At 45.6% G+C, this 15,718-nt stretch overlaps 1 protein-coding gene across 8 annotated transcripts in view; it reads left to right on the top strand.

Moving 5' to 3' along the window:
- The window catches only part of mypn (myopalladin), a 451,051-nt gene that overhangs the window by 415,024 nt on the left and 20,309 nt on the right, over positions 1 to 15,718 (top strand). For all 8 annotated transcript variants that reach the window (XM_041210119.1, XM_041210117.1, XM_041210118.1 and 5 more), the window contains 2 exons: positions 7,883 to 8,006; positions 12,676 to 12,883. In XM_041210119.1, coding sequence (XP_041066053.1) covers positions 7,883 to 8,006; positions 12,676 to 12,883 — 332 coding nt within the window. The remainder of the gene's footprint in view (positions 1 to 7,882; positions 8,007 to 12,675; positions 12,884 to 15,718) is intronic.

Below are 15,718 nucleotides of genomic sequence, written 5' to 3'. Positions count from 1 at the left end.
AATCTTAGTTTTGAAATCCTCGATTGACCTAGGCTGGGATTTTCCTGCCCTGCCCTGATGGGACCCACTGCCAAAAGTCCATTGTCTTTTGGCTGGAGCGGATGATCGTGGTGGTGGGCGGGGGCAGGAATCTCAGCAGCTTTTGTGGGAGAGAGTTCAAGATTTCCAATACGCTTTATATAAAAAAGTGCTCCCTCATATTGACCTGGTTTTAATTTTAAGCACTTGATCTGGACTTCCCCAGTCAAAGGAAATAATTTCTCTCTATCTATCCTATCAAATCCTTTCATTATCTTAAACATCTCAATTAGAACACACATTAATCTTCTTTCCAGGTATTCAAGGGAATATAGGTTTGGTCTATGCAACATCATAATTTAGCTTTGTTAACTGCAGGCCTTAGTAACTTGTCAAGGATACTGTTGGGTTTAACCTGATTTCAAAGATGACTTGAGCATTCCATATAATTTAACGAACTGATGAGGTGATAGTGACAAGACCAATTTTTTGTTATCATGGCTACCATCATCCTTTTGTAGGAATGGAATAAATAGAAGATACAGGAATAAAGGTGGAGAACTCGAGCTATCCTTAACAGAAACTTTCAACATCATTTCTGTTTAAATGCGCTCAAAATATTTAGTAACATAATTTGACATCAAAGGGCAGAATTTTGAATTCGGCACATGGGTGCAATCGGTGGGCCTGGGAGTGGCCAGGAAATGTGCTGTCACCCGCGTTCGGCCCCTGACCGTGATTTCAAGCTCGTGGGCCAATTAAAGCCTGTTGAGTGTGAACGGCGGCTCCCCAATGACCAAGAAGTAGCGTGCAGGGGAAGGGGCCTATTGGCTGCCTGGTCCAATGGTGATCTGGTGGCCAGTTTAAAACCAGCACAGTCAGGCCCTGAAAGGCTGCCAGTGATGAAGACATCTTCGGTGTTGTCAACAGGAGATTATAAATTATGGATTCAAATGTAGCTGCAGATGCCAGATGGGAGGACAGATCGGGCAAGCACTCAGCCTCCTTTCTGATGAGTACCTCGCGGTCCTCTTGGAGGAGATGGCTGCCAGGAGGGACACCCTTGTCCCCAGGAATGGAAGGAGGAGGTCACTGCACCTTTCAAAAAGAGCTTGGGAGGAGGTGGCAGCGCTGGTCAGCAGCCATGATGTTGTGCAGCGCATCAGGATTCAGTAGCACAAGAGGTTTGACGACCTGCTGCGCTCAGGAAGGGTGAGTACTATGTTGGCATGGATCAGTGTGTTGAAGTGTTAAGGGCTGGCCGTACCCCAATGGAGCTCAGGGGTGTTAGAGTCTGAGTGCTAACTGTCAATGATGCCAGAGCTAACCAAGGGGGTGAGCCCTGGCTGCTTGGACTGAGTGCCTTGTGGCTCAAGGGCCACAACTCGGATGTGCCCTGCAAGATGCTCCTGAGATGGGATTGGCCATGCTGCAGTGGCGCTGCAGGTAGAAAGTGGAATAACCAATGCTCCTCTGTCCTTTCAGGACAAGATGGCCCATAACAACATTGAAGGGCAAAGGACAGGCAGCAACCCCCCCACCCCCCAAACCTCCCAATCCTAACCAGGTATGAGCGGGATGCCTCGGAGCTGGAGAGGCACCACGCGCCTCAGTCAACTGGCCGCAGAGAGGCTGGGGTGTCAGGTAAGAGTGCAGTGCACAGAGGTGAGAGTTTCAGATGGTGCAAACATTCATCATTGAATGGGAGCCTCAAAACTGGATTCCCGTTGATCATTGAAAGATGATGGCACCATGATGCAGATCTCCATTGTCTCACCAGGGTGCCTAGCACGCACAGTTACAGTGTGGTGGCTTAAAGTGATGACATGTTCTCCCTTAGATTTGCCACCCAATTGCAGCAACCCAAAGAGCCACCCCTGACACCAGAGGACCACCAGGCTCTAGATGCACCTGCATCACACCCGCTCTCTCAACCAGGCACCACCGCAGATTTCAGCACCTCGGTGGGTGTTAGATCTTCGGCTAGAACGTCGGTGCATATTGGTGAGGGCACTTTACACTCACTGGAGATGCAGGAGGAGGCAGGGAGTGCCCAGGGCACCAGCAGTCAGAGGACTGCTGGAGACCAGGACGATGTTGAGCCAAAGGCAGATGATGAGCCTCTGGAGTTGTCCATTAGGCGACAGATGCTGGATATCCAGTGGAATGTGTGGGAAGATCTGGCGGAGATCCATGGACGTGGGGAAGGTGTTTCCATTAGTAGGAGAGACTAGGACCCAAGGGCACAGCCACAGAGTAAAGGGAAGACCTTTTAGAATGGAAATGAGGAGAAACTCCTTTAGCCAGAGAGTGGTGAATCTATGGAATTCATTGCCACAGAAGATGTGGAGGCCAGGTCATTGAGTGTATTTAAGACCGAGATAGATAGGTTCTTGATTGGTAAGAGGATCAAAGGTTACGGGGAGAAGGCGGGAGAATGGGGTTGAGAAACTTATCAGCCATGATAGAATGGCGGAGCAGACTCGATGGGCCGAATGGCATAATTTCTGCTCCTATGTCTTATGGTCTATGAGGGTACGCGTGTCATGGTCTCCGTTGTGGAGGAGTCCATGCGGAGCATTAGCACTGCGTTGACCCTCATGGCTGAGCGCACTGCCTCCTCCATTAAGAGAGTGGCGACTCCCATGGAGAGGCAGCTCCAGGAACAGAATCCGGGGTTCCTGGGGTTGTGTTCGGACCTGCAAGCCCTCACACAGACATTGACCTCAGGTGGTCAGTGTCCATATGGGAGATGGATGAGGTACCCAGTATCTCAGCTAGGTGCTCATTCATCAACCTCATGTTGGCGTATGAGCTGTCTGTCATATTTGCGGGCTCCTCTCAGAGCGCTCCGGATGATGGCAGCAGCTCTTCCATCCCTCTGCCAGTGGCCGTGGAATCTGATGAGGCTGCGGCAACTGGGGAGATGCCAGCTGTGGAACTTGCCGCTCCCTCCCATGCGGGGCCAGCACAGCCTCCACTGGCCAGAGGACACCCACCAAGGTTATCAAGGCCAACAGGACAGCAGAGTCAGCAGGCTGTCTCCAATGCCGGTGCTAGTGAAATGGGTGCACCAAAACATAGCACTTGCAAACATAAGTTTAAGGTGCCATGAACACAAGAGGGACTGGTCACGGGTGATCTTCTGTTGTGCAATGTTTTATTTATGTTTACTGCTCTGGGGTTGAAGACCAGAGAAGGTTCTGTTAATTTGTTTTGAATGTCAACATGAGATAAATTTTCTTTTGTCGTAATGGCCTGAGTACAGTATGCTTCACCTTTTTTGTTTAATGTGGTGCAGGTTACGCCGGTATATAATGCTGGACATAAGTGGCGCGAAACTTTATTGCACTGAATGGACTTTGAGGTCAAAAGAAAGGGTCATTGCAGGCATTCGGGATGGAGGCGGCAGCCCTGGCATGAGGTGGTAGCACTTATTTGGCAGCCTAGCTGAAGGAGCATTGGATCAAGGCACCCCTGGTGTCCCTGCCTCCCTGGAGGTTACAGAGGTCTGCCTCCATGCTCTCAGCATTCTCCTCACTGTGCTTCTCTTCTGACTGACTCCTAGCTTCATCATCTGCGGCCTGTGGAGCTGCATCAAGATCCTCTTCCTCCAGTAGGTTCCCCCTTGCCAATGCCTGATTGTGGAGAGCATGCAACCACTATTAGTGACACCCACTTTGGGGGGGGCGGTATCGTAGTGCTTCACCTGAACGGTCGAGGCATTAGAAGCGAATCTTCAGAAGACCAATGGTTCTCTATCACCGCCCTTGTGGAGGCGTGGCTCCTGTTATACCGCTGCTCTGCCTCTGTTCTTGGTGGAGAGGTGTCATAACCCACCTTTCAAGATATAGCCCTTGTCACCCAGCAGCCATTCATGCAGTCGGGCTGGAGCACTTAAGAGCCTCGGCACCTGGGAGTGTCTCAGGATGTAAGTGTCGTGGGAGCTGCCTGGGTACCTTGCACAGATTTGCAGAATCAGCATCCTGTGATAACACACTATCTGCACGTTCATGGAGTGGAAGCCCTTCCTGTTGACGAAGGCACCGTACTCACCTGCTGGTGTCTTGATGGCCACATGTGTACAGTCTATTGCACCCTGGACGCGGGGGAAGCCAGCAAACACTGCAAATCCTCTGGCTCACTCAGTCTGGCTGTCCATATGGAAATGAATGAAAGTCAATACCCACCTGAACAGATCTTCTGTCACCAGCTTGATGCAACTGTGGACAGCTGATTGGGAGACTCCACATAGATCCCCCACTGAGCCCTGGAAGCAGCAAGAGGCATTCAAGTTGAGGGCCACTGTGACCTTCAGAGCCAATTGAATGGGGTGTCCACCCACACAGTAGGAGCTGATCTCAGGCCCAATCATCTGACAGATGGAGGTCATTGTCTCCCTTGAGAGGCGGAGCCTCCTTCGGCATTGAGCCTTGGACATACTGAGGTAGCTGCATTGCCGCCTGTAAACCCTGGCTGCAGGGTAGTGGCATCTTCTGCTGCCCCTAACGACTTGGAATGCCAGCTGTGCCTGTGCCTCTCTTCCCACAGGTCGCTCCTCTGGAAGTTGCATTGGGACACCTGGCCTCTTCTCCCTTCTGCCCCTCTCTTTCTTCTCAGAGGAGATGCCACCAGTGGAGACCACAATCCTGATTAGCAGGGGTAAGGGAAGGCTGTCTGATATATGGAAGGGTCCACGCGGTCTGAATTCTCCGGGGTCCTACAAGAAACCAAGGAGCCCTGAAATGACGCCTGGAAATGTGAGCAATGAAGCCCCGAACAGTGATGAAGCTGCCATATACCATTAAGCCACTAGCAACAAGCTATCTGCCAAACTCCTCACTACTCACACTGGCAATTCTGCTGACCCTTTTAATTCTGTCCTTGGATGAGGATTTTGAAATTATCGGCTGGCCGCCTGCCCGAATTGCTCATGCGATGAGTGTAAAACCGCACGGTCAATGAAAAATAGGGGTCAATTGCCTTTTTAATGGCCTTAGCTGGCCTCTTAATTAATGGCGGGCGTAGCTCCGGCACCTGCCAACTGAAATATCGCACAAATACGCTCACCTGACGTCATCACGCTCTATTTTACATTCGAGCGGGTCGGGCACATGCCTGGCCACTCAATAAAAAATTCTGGCCAAAAGATATAATTTGGAAAGAGGCATAAAAAAACGATCTTTAAGCATGCCGCACCACCACCCCTCCCCACTCCCCCACCACCACCACCCCCCCCACTCCTTCCCGCTACCACCCCCCTAGGCATGCTTACACTCCAGGCCCCAAACCCTAGTCTCTCAGCCTCACTTTCTCTTCAGGCCTCAGATTTTCCACCAGCCTTGACCTCACTCTTTCCCCTCGGCCTCAATCTCTCCCTCCGGCACCAGTCCCAAGGTCTCCTCCCCCCTCCCCCAGTCTCGGTCCCACTCTCCATCCCATCCAGTGATAGTGACTTACAGAGGGGAGGTGGCACCTTGAGCTTGGCCCATCACAGGAAGGAACTCTACAGGCTGCATCTGAGCTACTGCAACAACCAATCACAAAGCGATTTAAAGGCAGCTGGCTTTGCTTCAAGCATTGCTGAATGCATCATCCATGTGCATGTTTCTTAGATATGGTCATGTGATAATTAGTCCTTTCTATTGAGGTTTGTCAGTGAAGAAATGTCTTGGGGACTGTATTGTTACAGTTCTGTTATCTATTCTGCCTATGCCCTGGGGAACTTGAATTGTCTTCCATTCAAGTATATCTCTCAAATTGCTGCTAATAATCCTTGGTGAATTAGACAAGGAGGCTGTTGTGTCATAGAATAAAGCATTTACAAGTTCCTGAAACTGTGGTAGATAGCATACTAGATCACAGCCACTACAGCCTATAGCAGGATCTAGCAGTGTAAACATGAATGCAATCCTTACTTTTATTGCCACAGTTAAAACAATTCTATTGGTTGACGGTGTGTCCAGACCTGGATGTAGAAGATAGTGACTGCATCTATGTTAATGGCCCAGATTATCCATTCCCAATTGCAGTGCATGCTGAGACGTTCAGCACTATTGAAGGCTACAGTGGCACTATAACTTGCAGCGATCTCACTTGTGCCAAGATATGGAAATTGTGGTGTGTCTCAATGGGCTCTGGATGAGTGTAAGCTACACAATGCATGTATAACATACTGGATCATCTGGGACTTATAAAAACTCGATGATCTCATTTGATGTCAGTTGAATGCTTGTGAGTACTTTGAAGGCAGTTAAATATTGCTAAATGATAACAAAAGATGTTGTTTGAGCACTGTATGATTTCATTTGATGTCAATTGATAATTAATGTCAGCTGACCGCTATTTGATTACATGGGATGTCAAATGATGGCTAAACGATGACTTTTGAGTGCAGATGATGTCAAATGATGGTTAAATGACACTTTGGAGCGCAGACAATCGCAAGTGAATACATATGATGCCTGTTGCATGCAAATGATGTCAACATTTTCTGGTAGGGATATGTCTAAAGGAAAGTCTGTTGCTTTACTTAAAAGACCTTACCTTGGTCTAAGCAGTGAGGCTTGTGTGAACTTCTGCACTTTTTGCATTAAAGGTCATAATAAGGTCTTGCTTAATTTTGTTATTGGATAATTTCAATTAACATGAGCATAAAGAGTGAATATTATGGGCCAAATAACCGTGTCTTCTTGGTTTCAAAAACTGTTTTGGTAGAATTGCAAGCATCTGTTTCTATATCATGCAGATCAACTGTTATACAAATAGCACCAATTGACTTTGTTCCCTACCTTCCTTGAGTGTGATTAACTGCACTTAAGTGGAAATAAATATGGTAACAATCTATCCCTCTCTTACACCAGTTGCAAATGTTTTCACTTGGTCAATGTGCTGAACTTTATATGTGGATACAAGGCATTCAGACAAAATATAATTCCTTTATCTTCAGTCATTCATCTCAAATATTTAATTATTTTCTGCTCCCGTTGGCCGAAGGATCAAGAGCCAGAGGACACAGATTTAAGGAGATTGGCATAAGAAACAATGGTAACATAAGGAAAACCTTTTTTACTCAGAGAATGGTTAGGATCTGGAATGCATTGCCTGAGACTATGATGGAGGCAGATTCAATCATGGCTTCCAAAAGAGAATTGGATCATTACCTGAAGAGAAAAAATTGCAGGGTTAGAGGGAAAAGGTAGTTCTGGTATGATAGCCAAGTGGTTATGGTACTGGGCTTGTAACCCCAAGATCAAGAGTTCAAATCTCACCATGGCAAATTATGAAACAATGTAATTTAATCTGAATAGGAACAGATAGAAATGTGTTTGTACTCGAAAGAGTTACAGGGAAAAGGCAGGGGGGTAGTACTAGGTGAATTGTTCTTGCATAGACATGATAGGCCAAAGGCCTCCTCCTCTGCTGTAACCATTCTACAATTCTATTTTTGTTTCTTTTCCTCAATGATCTTGTCACAATTATTTTCTAATGAAACTTCTGTGCCATTGGAATGCAAGCAATTACCTAGATGAGAAGTGAAAGGGTAAAGCAGTAACATCACAAAGAAAATGAATAGTTAGCTAGAATTAGAAGCTGAGATACATAATTCAAGAAAGAAATCAGGTTGGCAACATGATGTCCTCTAAATAGAAAGTTAAAATAGGTAATGTTTCTAATAAATTAAGTTACTAAATACATTTCGCACTGGCCTAGCAATTCAAAATAACAACTTGGATACAGACAATTTCCTCACTTATTGAATTTGATTGCACATTTCACTGCCTGCATCTTACCTGAGAAAGAAATCAAATGAATAATATCTAATTGCCCATGGTAATACAATTCGTCATGTATTAAATAACAGGACAAGATCTCGTGTATTAGAAGGAGAAGAACCTGTACAGGAACGTTTTTTCTGCCCCCATTTTCTTCAGGCTCCTGGTGACATGATAGCTCATGAAGGACAAATATGCAGATTGGACTGCAAGGTAAAAACTAAAATTACAGTTCAAATCACAGTGAGAAGTGTGACAAATTGAAGAATATTTTTATCTACAGTGTATTGTGGTATTGGTTTCCTTCTTTCTCTCAGTAGTTACAAACCCCGGTTAATTCAGAAAAATGTGGCCCAGCTTGTTTGGATGAATAACAAATGTTTATTGCCAGGTCAAGCTCTCAGAGAAAGAGCACTTAACTCAATACAAGCATGTTATAGGCTTTTTGCATGTGATTTGCAGCTCTGTTCACATTTAAGGGACGCACATTTAAATTTGTTTGGGCTCTATCATTTTTTGGTAACTATTTCTCAGTCATCTTGTAAAATTCAGGAGCTCATCTGAGATTGAAAGATTGATGTTAACTAAAAAAGTCAAAGAGCTGGATTTTGTCAGGGCAGCAGTGACCCTAATGATGGGCAACCCCGCCTCGGCAGTTTGGGCAACTCTGGCCAGATTTTATGCCCATCTTGTAGCTATTGAGCTGCTGCCAGGGCTTCTGTATTTGAGGTTGTGGAGCCTGGCTGTCACTGCAAGGTAAGAGGGGTTGGGTCTCACCAGGGCCAGTCAGGCAGGCCTACTAAGTTGGGTGATGGGGTTGGTGAGGGCAGGTGGGGTTTTGCCACAGGATGGACATTGCTGCGGGGGTGGTGGGGGAGCCTTCCATCATCCACAGAATGCCCAATTAGGAGGGCTCCCCTCCCCGAAAAGCCCAGAGGGAGGCCGGCAGTGTTCACCATGAGGTAGTCCTATGCGCTGGAGGCCTTGCCTGCTACTGGTAAAATGCCAGCGGTGGCCAGAACAGGACATTAGTTAGCCACATACATGCCTCAGTTGACCTATGTGCAAAGGGGCAGCCTCCACATTCCTTGCTAGCAGAATGTCATGGTGATGGGAAGGCATCAAACATTCCATTCCCCCCACTTTCCCTCCTCAATATCACCACCGCTGCCTCCCACTCCCCACCTGGCCCAACTTCTTATCTCACTCCTGCAAGCCCCATAAAACTCAGCCCAATATATGCATTGCAGTCATCAGTATATCAACTCGAGGAGCTAATTGTTACTGAAAAATCTATCATGTGATTTAAATAGGAATCCAAATTATAGTAACCAGGCTCATGACAAATTACCTAAATATTACAGGGATAAAGACAAAGGCATATTCTGAGGCTCACTATTCCAGAAGTGGTCTAAGATCCTGAGCAACACAAAAATGTCAACAACATAACAGATGGCATCAAAGCTGTAATTAGTGACAACTATCTGACTTTTTAATCTTAGTTAGAAACTGGATTGCTGAAATTTCACAATTGGAACTGTTAACCATTTAGTCATTTGGTAGGTAGTACAGAGCTTGAGTACTGCTGAAAAAAGAGACATGTCAAAGTTTTTTGTCTTTCACTCATCATGGCACTTTATAAGAATACCAATATAAGGGGAAAACAACAATTTATATTAGAAGAGAGTGCTGATAGATTGGTAAGTGGACTCTGATTGGTAGAGGCGTTGCCATGGAGAATGCACCAGTTGATGGTGACTGGCAGTTAACTGCCAGCATTGTTTGAAATTTAAACCAGGCAGCTTGACCCTGATTGGTCAAGGCACTGCCCTGAGGAATGAGTCAGTGAATAGCTGCCACTTATTTTGTTTAGCTGAAACAGGCACAATGTGTGTACACGTTCTTTCTGTCTACAAAGAACAGGGCCCTATGTATTAATATATGTAGTCCCCAATACACACAAATGCACCACACTGTGAGCCCGAATGACAATCTTAAATTGATTGTCAGCGTAATTCTTACCACACTGAGGATTATTTAAGTGACAGCTATTTGCTGACTCATTCCTAAAGACTGGCAGATCATATCAAACAGCATGTCTCAGCCGCTGTTTGCAACGGCAAAGTACAGACTGTAGCCAACCAGCCCGTGATTGCAAAACATAGTGTCCAACATTAGATATGATTCCACAATTGGACAACATTTGCTAAATAATACCTCTTCCACTTGTAAGAAACCTTCTCCTGCAAGAGGAGATTAAAAATGAATTGGCCTGAGGGCCAAGGTATTTGATGGATCAAATTGAGGCCACAGTGTCTGAAGGGTCAGATTGAGGGCCACAATTCCTTGTAATTTATTCTAATTTCTGGTATTCCATTACTCATGGAACAGTAATTTGTAAATTGAAATAAATTGAAAAATTGGGTTGATGCATAACATGCTTAATATTTAGAGAACATTTAATATATCTTATAACAATGTGAAATAAAATCTTTTTTTCTTATTAAATCATGTAAAAGTAAGTTTTGTGAATTGGCCTTCTTGGCATACAGCTCTGCACAATGTCAGCACTAACAAGAAATGGTCTGCAAAGAATGGCATACCTTAAGTGATCTGCCATGTGACCTTTACCAGTTAAGCTCTAGCAACACTGCCATGTACACCTGGGGATGGATTACATCTGCACACATGCATCAAAGCTTTCTAAAACAACAACCTATATTTATATAGTAACTTTAACATAATACAGCATCCCAAGATGCTTCACCGGATCATTATAACGCAAAATTTGACACTGAGCCACATAAGGTGATATTAGGGCACATGGCCAAAAGCTTGGCTAAAGAACTAGGTTTGAAGGAACGTCCTGAAGGGAAAAAGAGTAGTAAATTGGAGAGATTTAGGGAGGGAATTCCACACCTTAGGTACTCGCCGACTGAAGGCCCAGCCATCACTAGTGGAGTGATTAAAATCGGGAATGTTCAGAAGGCCAGAATTAAGTGCAGATACCTCGGAGGCTTGTGAGGCTAGAGGAGATAAGAAGAGGCAAAGCCATGGAGGGATTTGAAAACAAGGATGAAAATTTTAAAAGCAAGATGTTGCTTGACTGGGAGCCATTGTAGGTCAGTGAGTAGGTCATTGGGTGATAGGTGAACAGGACTTGTTGTTCATTAAGGCAGGCTAGCAGCAGAATTCTGGGTGATCTCTGCCTTGGAATAGTTGAGACTAGAGATAACAGACACAAATGAGCTGAGAGGCAGGGGTGAAGCCAGGAAATGTTAAGAAGGTGGAAACAGGCAGTCTTAGTGATGGTGCAATTATCTGGTCAGAAGCCCATCTCAGGATCAGATATGACTTCAAGGTTGCCAACACACTGGTTCAGACAATTGCCAGGGAGCGGAATGAAATTGATAGCTAGAAAACAGAGTTTGGAGGGGGGACTAAAAGCAGTGGCTTCAGTCTTCCTAGTGCTGGATGTTGGACAAGCAGCCTGATAATTTAGCAACAGTGAAGGAGTTAAGGGAGGCGGTGGTTGAGGCAGAGCTGGGTTTCATCAGCATATGGGTGAAAATTAATGCTGTGCTTTGAGATGATGTCACCAAGGGGTAGAATGTAAATGAGAAATATAGGAGGAGGCCAAGGATTGATCCTTGAGGGATACTGGAGGTAACGGTGAAGGAATGGGAAGAGAAGCAATTGCAAGTGATTCTATGGCTATGATTAGATAGATAACAGGGTCAAATGCTGCAGGCAGGCGAAGAAGGATGAAGAGGGATAGTTTATCTTTGTCACAGTCATATAAGATGTCATTTGTGATCTTGATAAGAGCTGTTTTGTAACTGTGACAGGGCAGAAACCAGTTTGAAGGGATTCAAACATGGAGCTCCAGGAAAGGTAGGTGTGAATTTGGGAGGTGGCAATACATTTGGGAAAAGAAAGGGAGGTTGGAGATGGGATGATAGTTTACAAGGATGGTGGGGTCAAAGGTCTTTTTTTTAGGTGAGGGTGATGGCAACAGATTAAGGGAGTTGGGACAATACCTAAAGAGAGAAATGTTAACAACATTGCCTAACATGGGGACCAGAAAGCAAATTGAATGGTCAGCAGTTTAGTGGAAATAGAATGGAGTGAGAAGGAGATGGGTCTTGTGGACAAAATGAGCTTGACAAGGGCATGAGAGATGACAGGAGAGAAGCCGGAAAAAGATGTTGGACGTGGGCTAGGTCAGGGGTGAACTTTAGAGGAAGCTTGGCCCGTTGGACTAGTGGAAGGGGCAGCTGATTGGCTGATCTCAATCTCAGTGACAAAGAAGTCCATGAGCTCCTTGCACTTATTGTTGGAGGTGAGGATGGAGGAGACAGGGCAGAGCAGTTTAAGAAGATGAGTTGTGGTAGTGAAAAGAAGTCAGGGGTATCTTTGCATTCCTGGATGATCCTAGAATAGTGAACAGCTTTAGCAGAGAAGAGCAGGTGGTATAATCAATTCTGGAATTGAATAGCTAAACCAGTTGGTCACCATATCCTTTCAAATCTGCATCCCTTGGGTTTAAGAGAGTGGAGATGACTTGGGTAACTGGGATGTGTCCTTCCAAAGTGAATGTGCACTCCATTTGAGAAAACTCAAACCCTATAGATAAACATAGATTTTCAGGGGCTTGATATAGAGATTCTCAAATGTGGTGAAGTGTTTTAGCTGATTCCTCCTGACGAGTGTAAGCTCCTAATATACATCTCAGAGTTGAAATGTGTATCACAAGGATATCAATTTGAAAAGCTGTAGTTTGTTAGAAAATTAGAGACAGTTTTCATTGCACTTTGCGTAGGCACAACACTTATCTTCAAGCGATTTTACCCTGTAATAAACATATTCCCTTTTCCTTCAGGTGAGTGGGCTACCAAATCCTGACCTTATCTGGCTGCTGAATGGAAAACCCATCTTACTAGATGTTACTCACAAGATGCTCGTGCGTGAAAATGGAATTCACTCCCTCTTGATTGATCATCTTACAGCAGGAGATGCAGGAACTTACACATGCATTGCGACAAACAAAGCAGGACAAAGTTCCTTTAGTTTGGAGCTGTCTGTTGTAGGTAAAGTATAGTTCATACAAAGAGGAAAGTTTAAAAGTTTTCTGTAATTCTCATATAAACCAATTGACTGCCAAAGATGCTCCTGTGAGCAATCACTTAATAATGAAAAGGGGAATATTGAACTTCCCCAGTGGCTGCAGCATGGGTGATGGAAGGCTACTGCCCTCCAATTGAAGGGACTGCAGATGACCTTTGAGGGCAACCTCGAGCAGCCTCAGGCCTAGAAGCCCAGATGTAGGTTGCATAATTTCAGCAGCAGGTAACAGCAAAAGCACTGGTAGATTGTGGGAGAAGAAATAGGTTTCATGCTTCATGAAGCTAGTGCCACTCTGTTGTAGTGGCGCCTCAGCAATCCTGTAGATCTGTTGGAGAACAGATTGATGGACAGATGTAATACCCTGGAAGCACCTCTGCATCAGAACCATGATGGTAGCAATCTGATCTTGCAAGGCAGCAGTTTCTACTGTAGCACTCAGATCCTTGTTGGAAATTGTTTGTGCTTCACTGGAAGCTGTGACATCAGCCATCAGACATTGCATCATGATGGGTGCCACAGGTATGACTGATGGAAATGACAACCTGTTCTATGTTGGAAAGAATAGGCTCCAAGCTCAACGTAAAGGCCTGTGCCAGTTTGGAGCTGGACTTCTCCATGCTCCTTGACTTTGAGTACAGGCTTTCTGGTTATATATAACCATCAGTCCGCTTCTACAGCCTGGCACATCAAAGCCTTCATCTGAATTGTTGCAGTAGAGCTAGTGGCAATCTCACCTTTTGGCAAACTGGTACCTGTGTTATTCTTGCCCTCTGTCCTCTTTGCACTCTGCCCAGTGTATCGCCACATGCAGATCCTTTCTCCATCCAAGTCATTAAAATACTTGCAGCGTCAGTCTCTGAACTGTAAAATAGAGTGATGGTGTCACTTCATCTTCACTGTCTTCTTTATCTTCCTCCACTGACTTGGAAGGCTGCAGTTCTTTGGTGTCTGAGATGATGAGTTGTGGTAAAGGGAAAAGAGAAAGTATGAGGTTTATGCTTCTAAATCAAAAGAGATTGAGGGATACAGGAGAAGTGGTTTGACAGGAGGAGGATTAGGTATACAGATACCCTCAGCATCAGTTCTCCAGTCTGCCAGTGGCCACAACCTCAGTGATGCCCATTTTGATGATGACCAACAACGTCTCCTGCACGGTGTGTGGGACCAGATTCAGGGATTCCCGACCCCATTCCCGTTGGTGGCAATTTTAGTGGTGTGGGATAAGAGTGAGGGTACTGAGCCCACATAAAAGCAGTCCCGATGTTGCTGACTCCATTGCAAGGATGGATACTTCAGACCCTACTCAATTTTGATGGAGTTGAGCCGGATTCTGAAGGCGACATGGTTCAGAGGTGTTGTGACCATGGTGGGAGTACTAGCCTGGAGTTGGGAACCTTTTGACAGGTAAGTTCAAAAGCTGTTGCCAACTTCACATGCCATACTGAATCACAGAATCACAATGTAGAAGAGGCCCTTCGGCCCATCGAGTCTGCACCGACATGTGAGAAACACCTGACCTACCTAATCCCATTTACCAGTAATTGGCCCATAGCCTTGAATGTTATGACGTGCCAAGTGCTCATCCAGGTACTTTTTAAAAGATGTGAGGCAACCTGCCTCCACCACCCTCCCAGGCAGCGCATTCCAGACCGTCACCACCCGCTGTGTAAAAAAGCTTTTCCTCACATCCTCCCTAAACCTCCTGCCCCTCACCTTGAACTTGTGTCCCCTTGTGACTGACCCTTCAACTAAGGGGAACAGCTGCTCCCTATCCACCCTGTCCATGCCCCTCATGATCCTGTACATCTCGATCAGGTCGCCCCTCGGTCTTCTCTGCTCCAGCTAAAACAACCCAAGTCTACCCAACCTCTCTTCATAACTTGAATGTTTCTTCCCAGGCAACATCCTGGTGAATCTCCTCTGCATCCCCTCCAGTGCAATCACACCCTTCCTATAATGTGGTAACCAGAACTGCACACAATACTCCAGCTGTGGCCTCACCAAGGTTCTATACAACTCCAACATGACCTCCCTGCTTCTGTAATCTATGCCTCGATTGATAAAGGCAAGTGTCCCATATGCCTTTTTCACCACCCCACTAACATGTCCCTCTGCCTTCAGGGATCTGTGGACACACACGCCAAAGTCTCTTTGTCCCTCAGAACTTCCTGGTGTCATGCCGTTCATTGAATAATTCCTTGTCAAATTACTCCTTCCAAAGTGTATCACCTCACACTTTTCAGGGTTAAATTCTGTCTGCCACTTATCTGCCCATTTGACCATCCCGTTAAATCTTCCTGTAGCCCAAGACACTCAACCTCACTATTAACCACCCTGCCAATCTTTGTGTCATCCGCAAACTTACTAATCCTACCCCCCACATAGTCATCTATGCTGCTTATATAAATGACAAATAAAAGGGGACCAAGCACAGATCCCTGTGGTACACCACTGGACACTGGCTTCCAGTCACTAAAGCATCCTTCTGTCATCACCCTATGTCTCCTACAACTAAGCCAATTTTGAGCCCACCTTATCAAATTACCCTGTATCCCATGTGCATCTGCCTTCTTTATAAGTCTCCCATGTGGGACCTTGTCAAAGGCTTTGCTGAAATCCATATAAACTACATCAACTGCACTACCTTCATCGACACACCTGTTCACCTCCTCAAAAAATTCAATCAAATTTGTTAGGCATGACCTCCCTCTGACAAAGCCATGCTGACTATCCCTGATCAAACCTTGCCTCTCCAAGTGGAGATAGATTCTCTCCTTCAGTATTTTCTCCAATAGTTT

Source organism: Carcharodon carcharias, chromosome 17, assembly GCF_017639515.1.
Source record: "Carcharodon carcharias isolate sCarCar2 chromosome 17, sCarCar2.pri, whole genome shotgun sequence".
Lineage (NCBI taxonomy): Eukaryota > Metazoa > Chordata > Chondrichthyes > Lamniformes > Lamnidae > Carcharodon > Carcharodon carcharias.
Note: the sequence above shows the minus strand (reverse complement) of the source record. Positions and strands in the feature narration are given on the sequence as shown.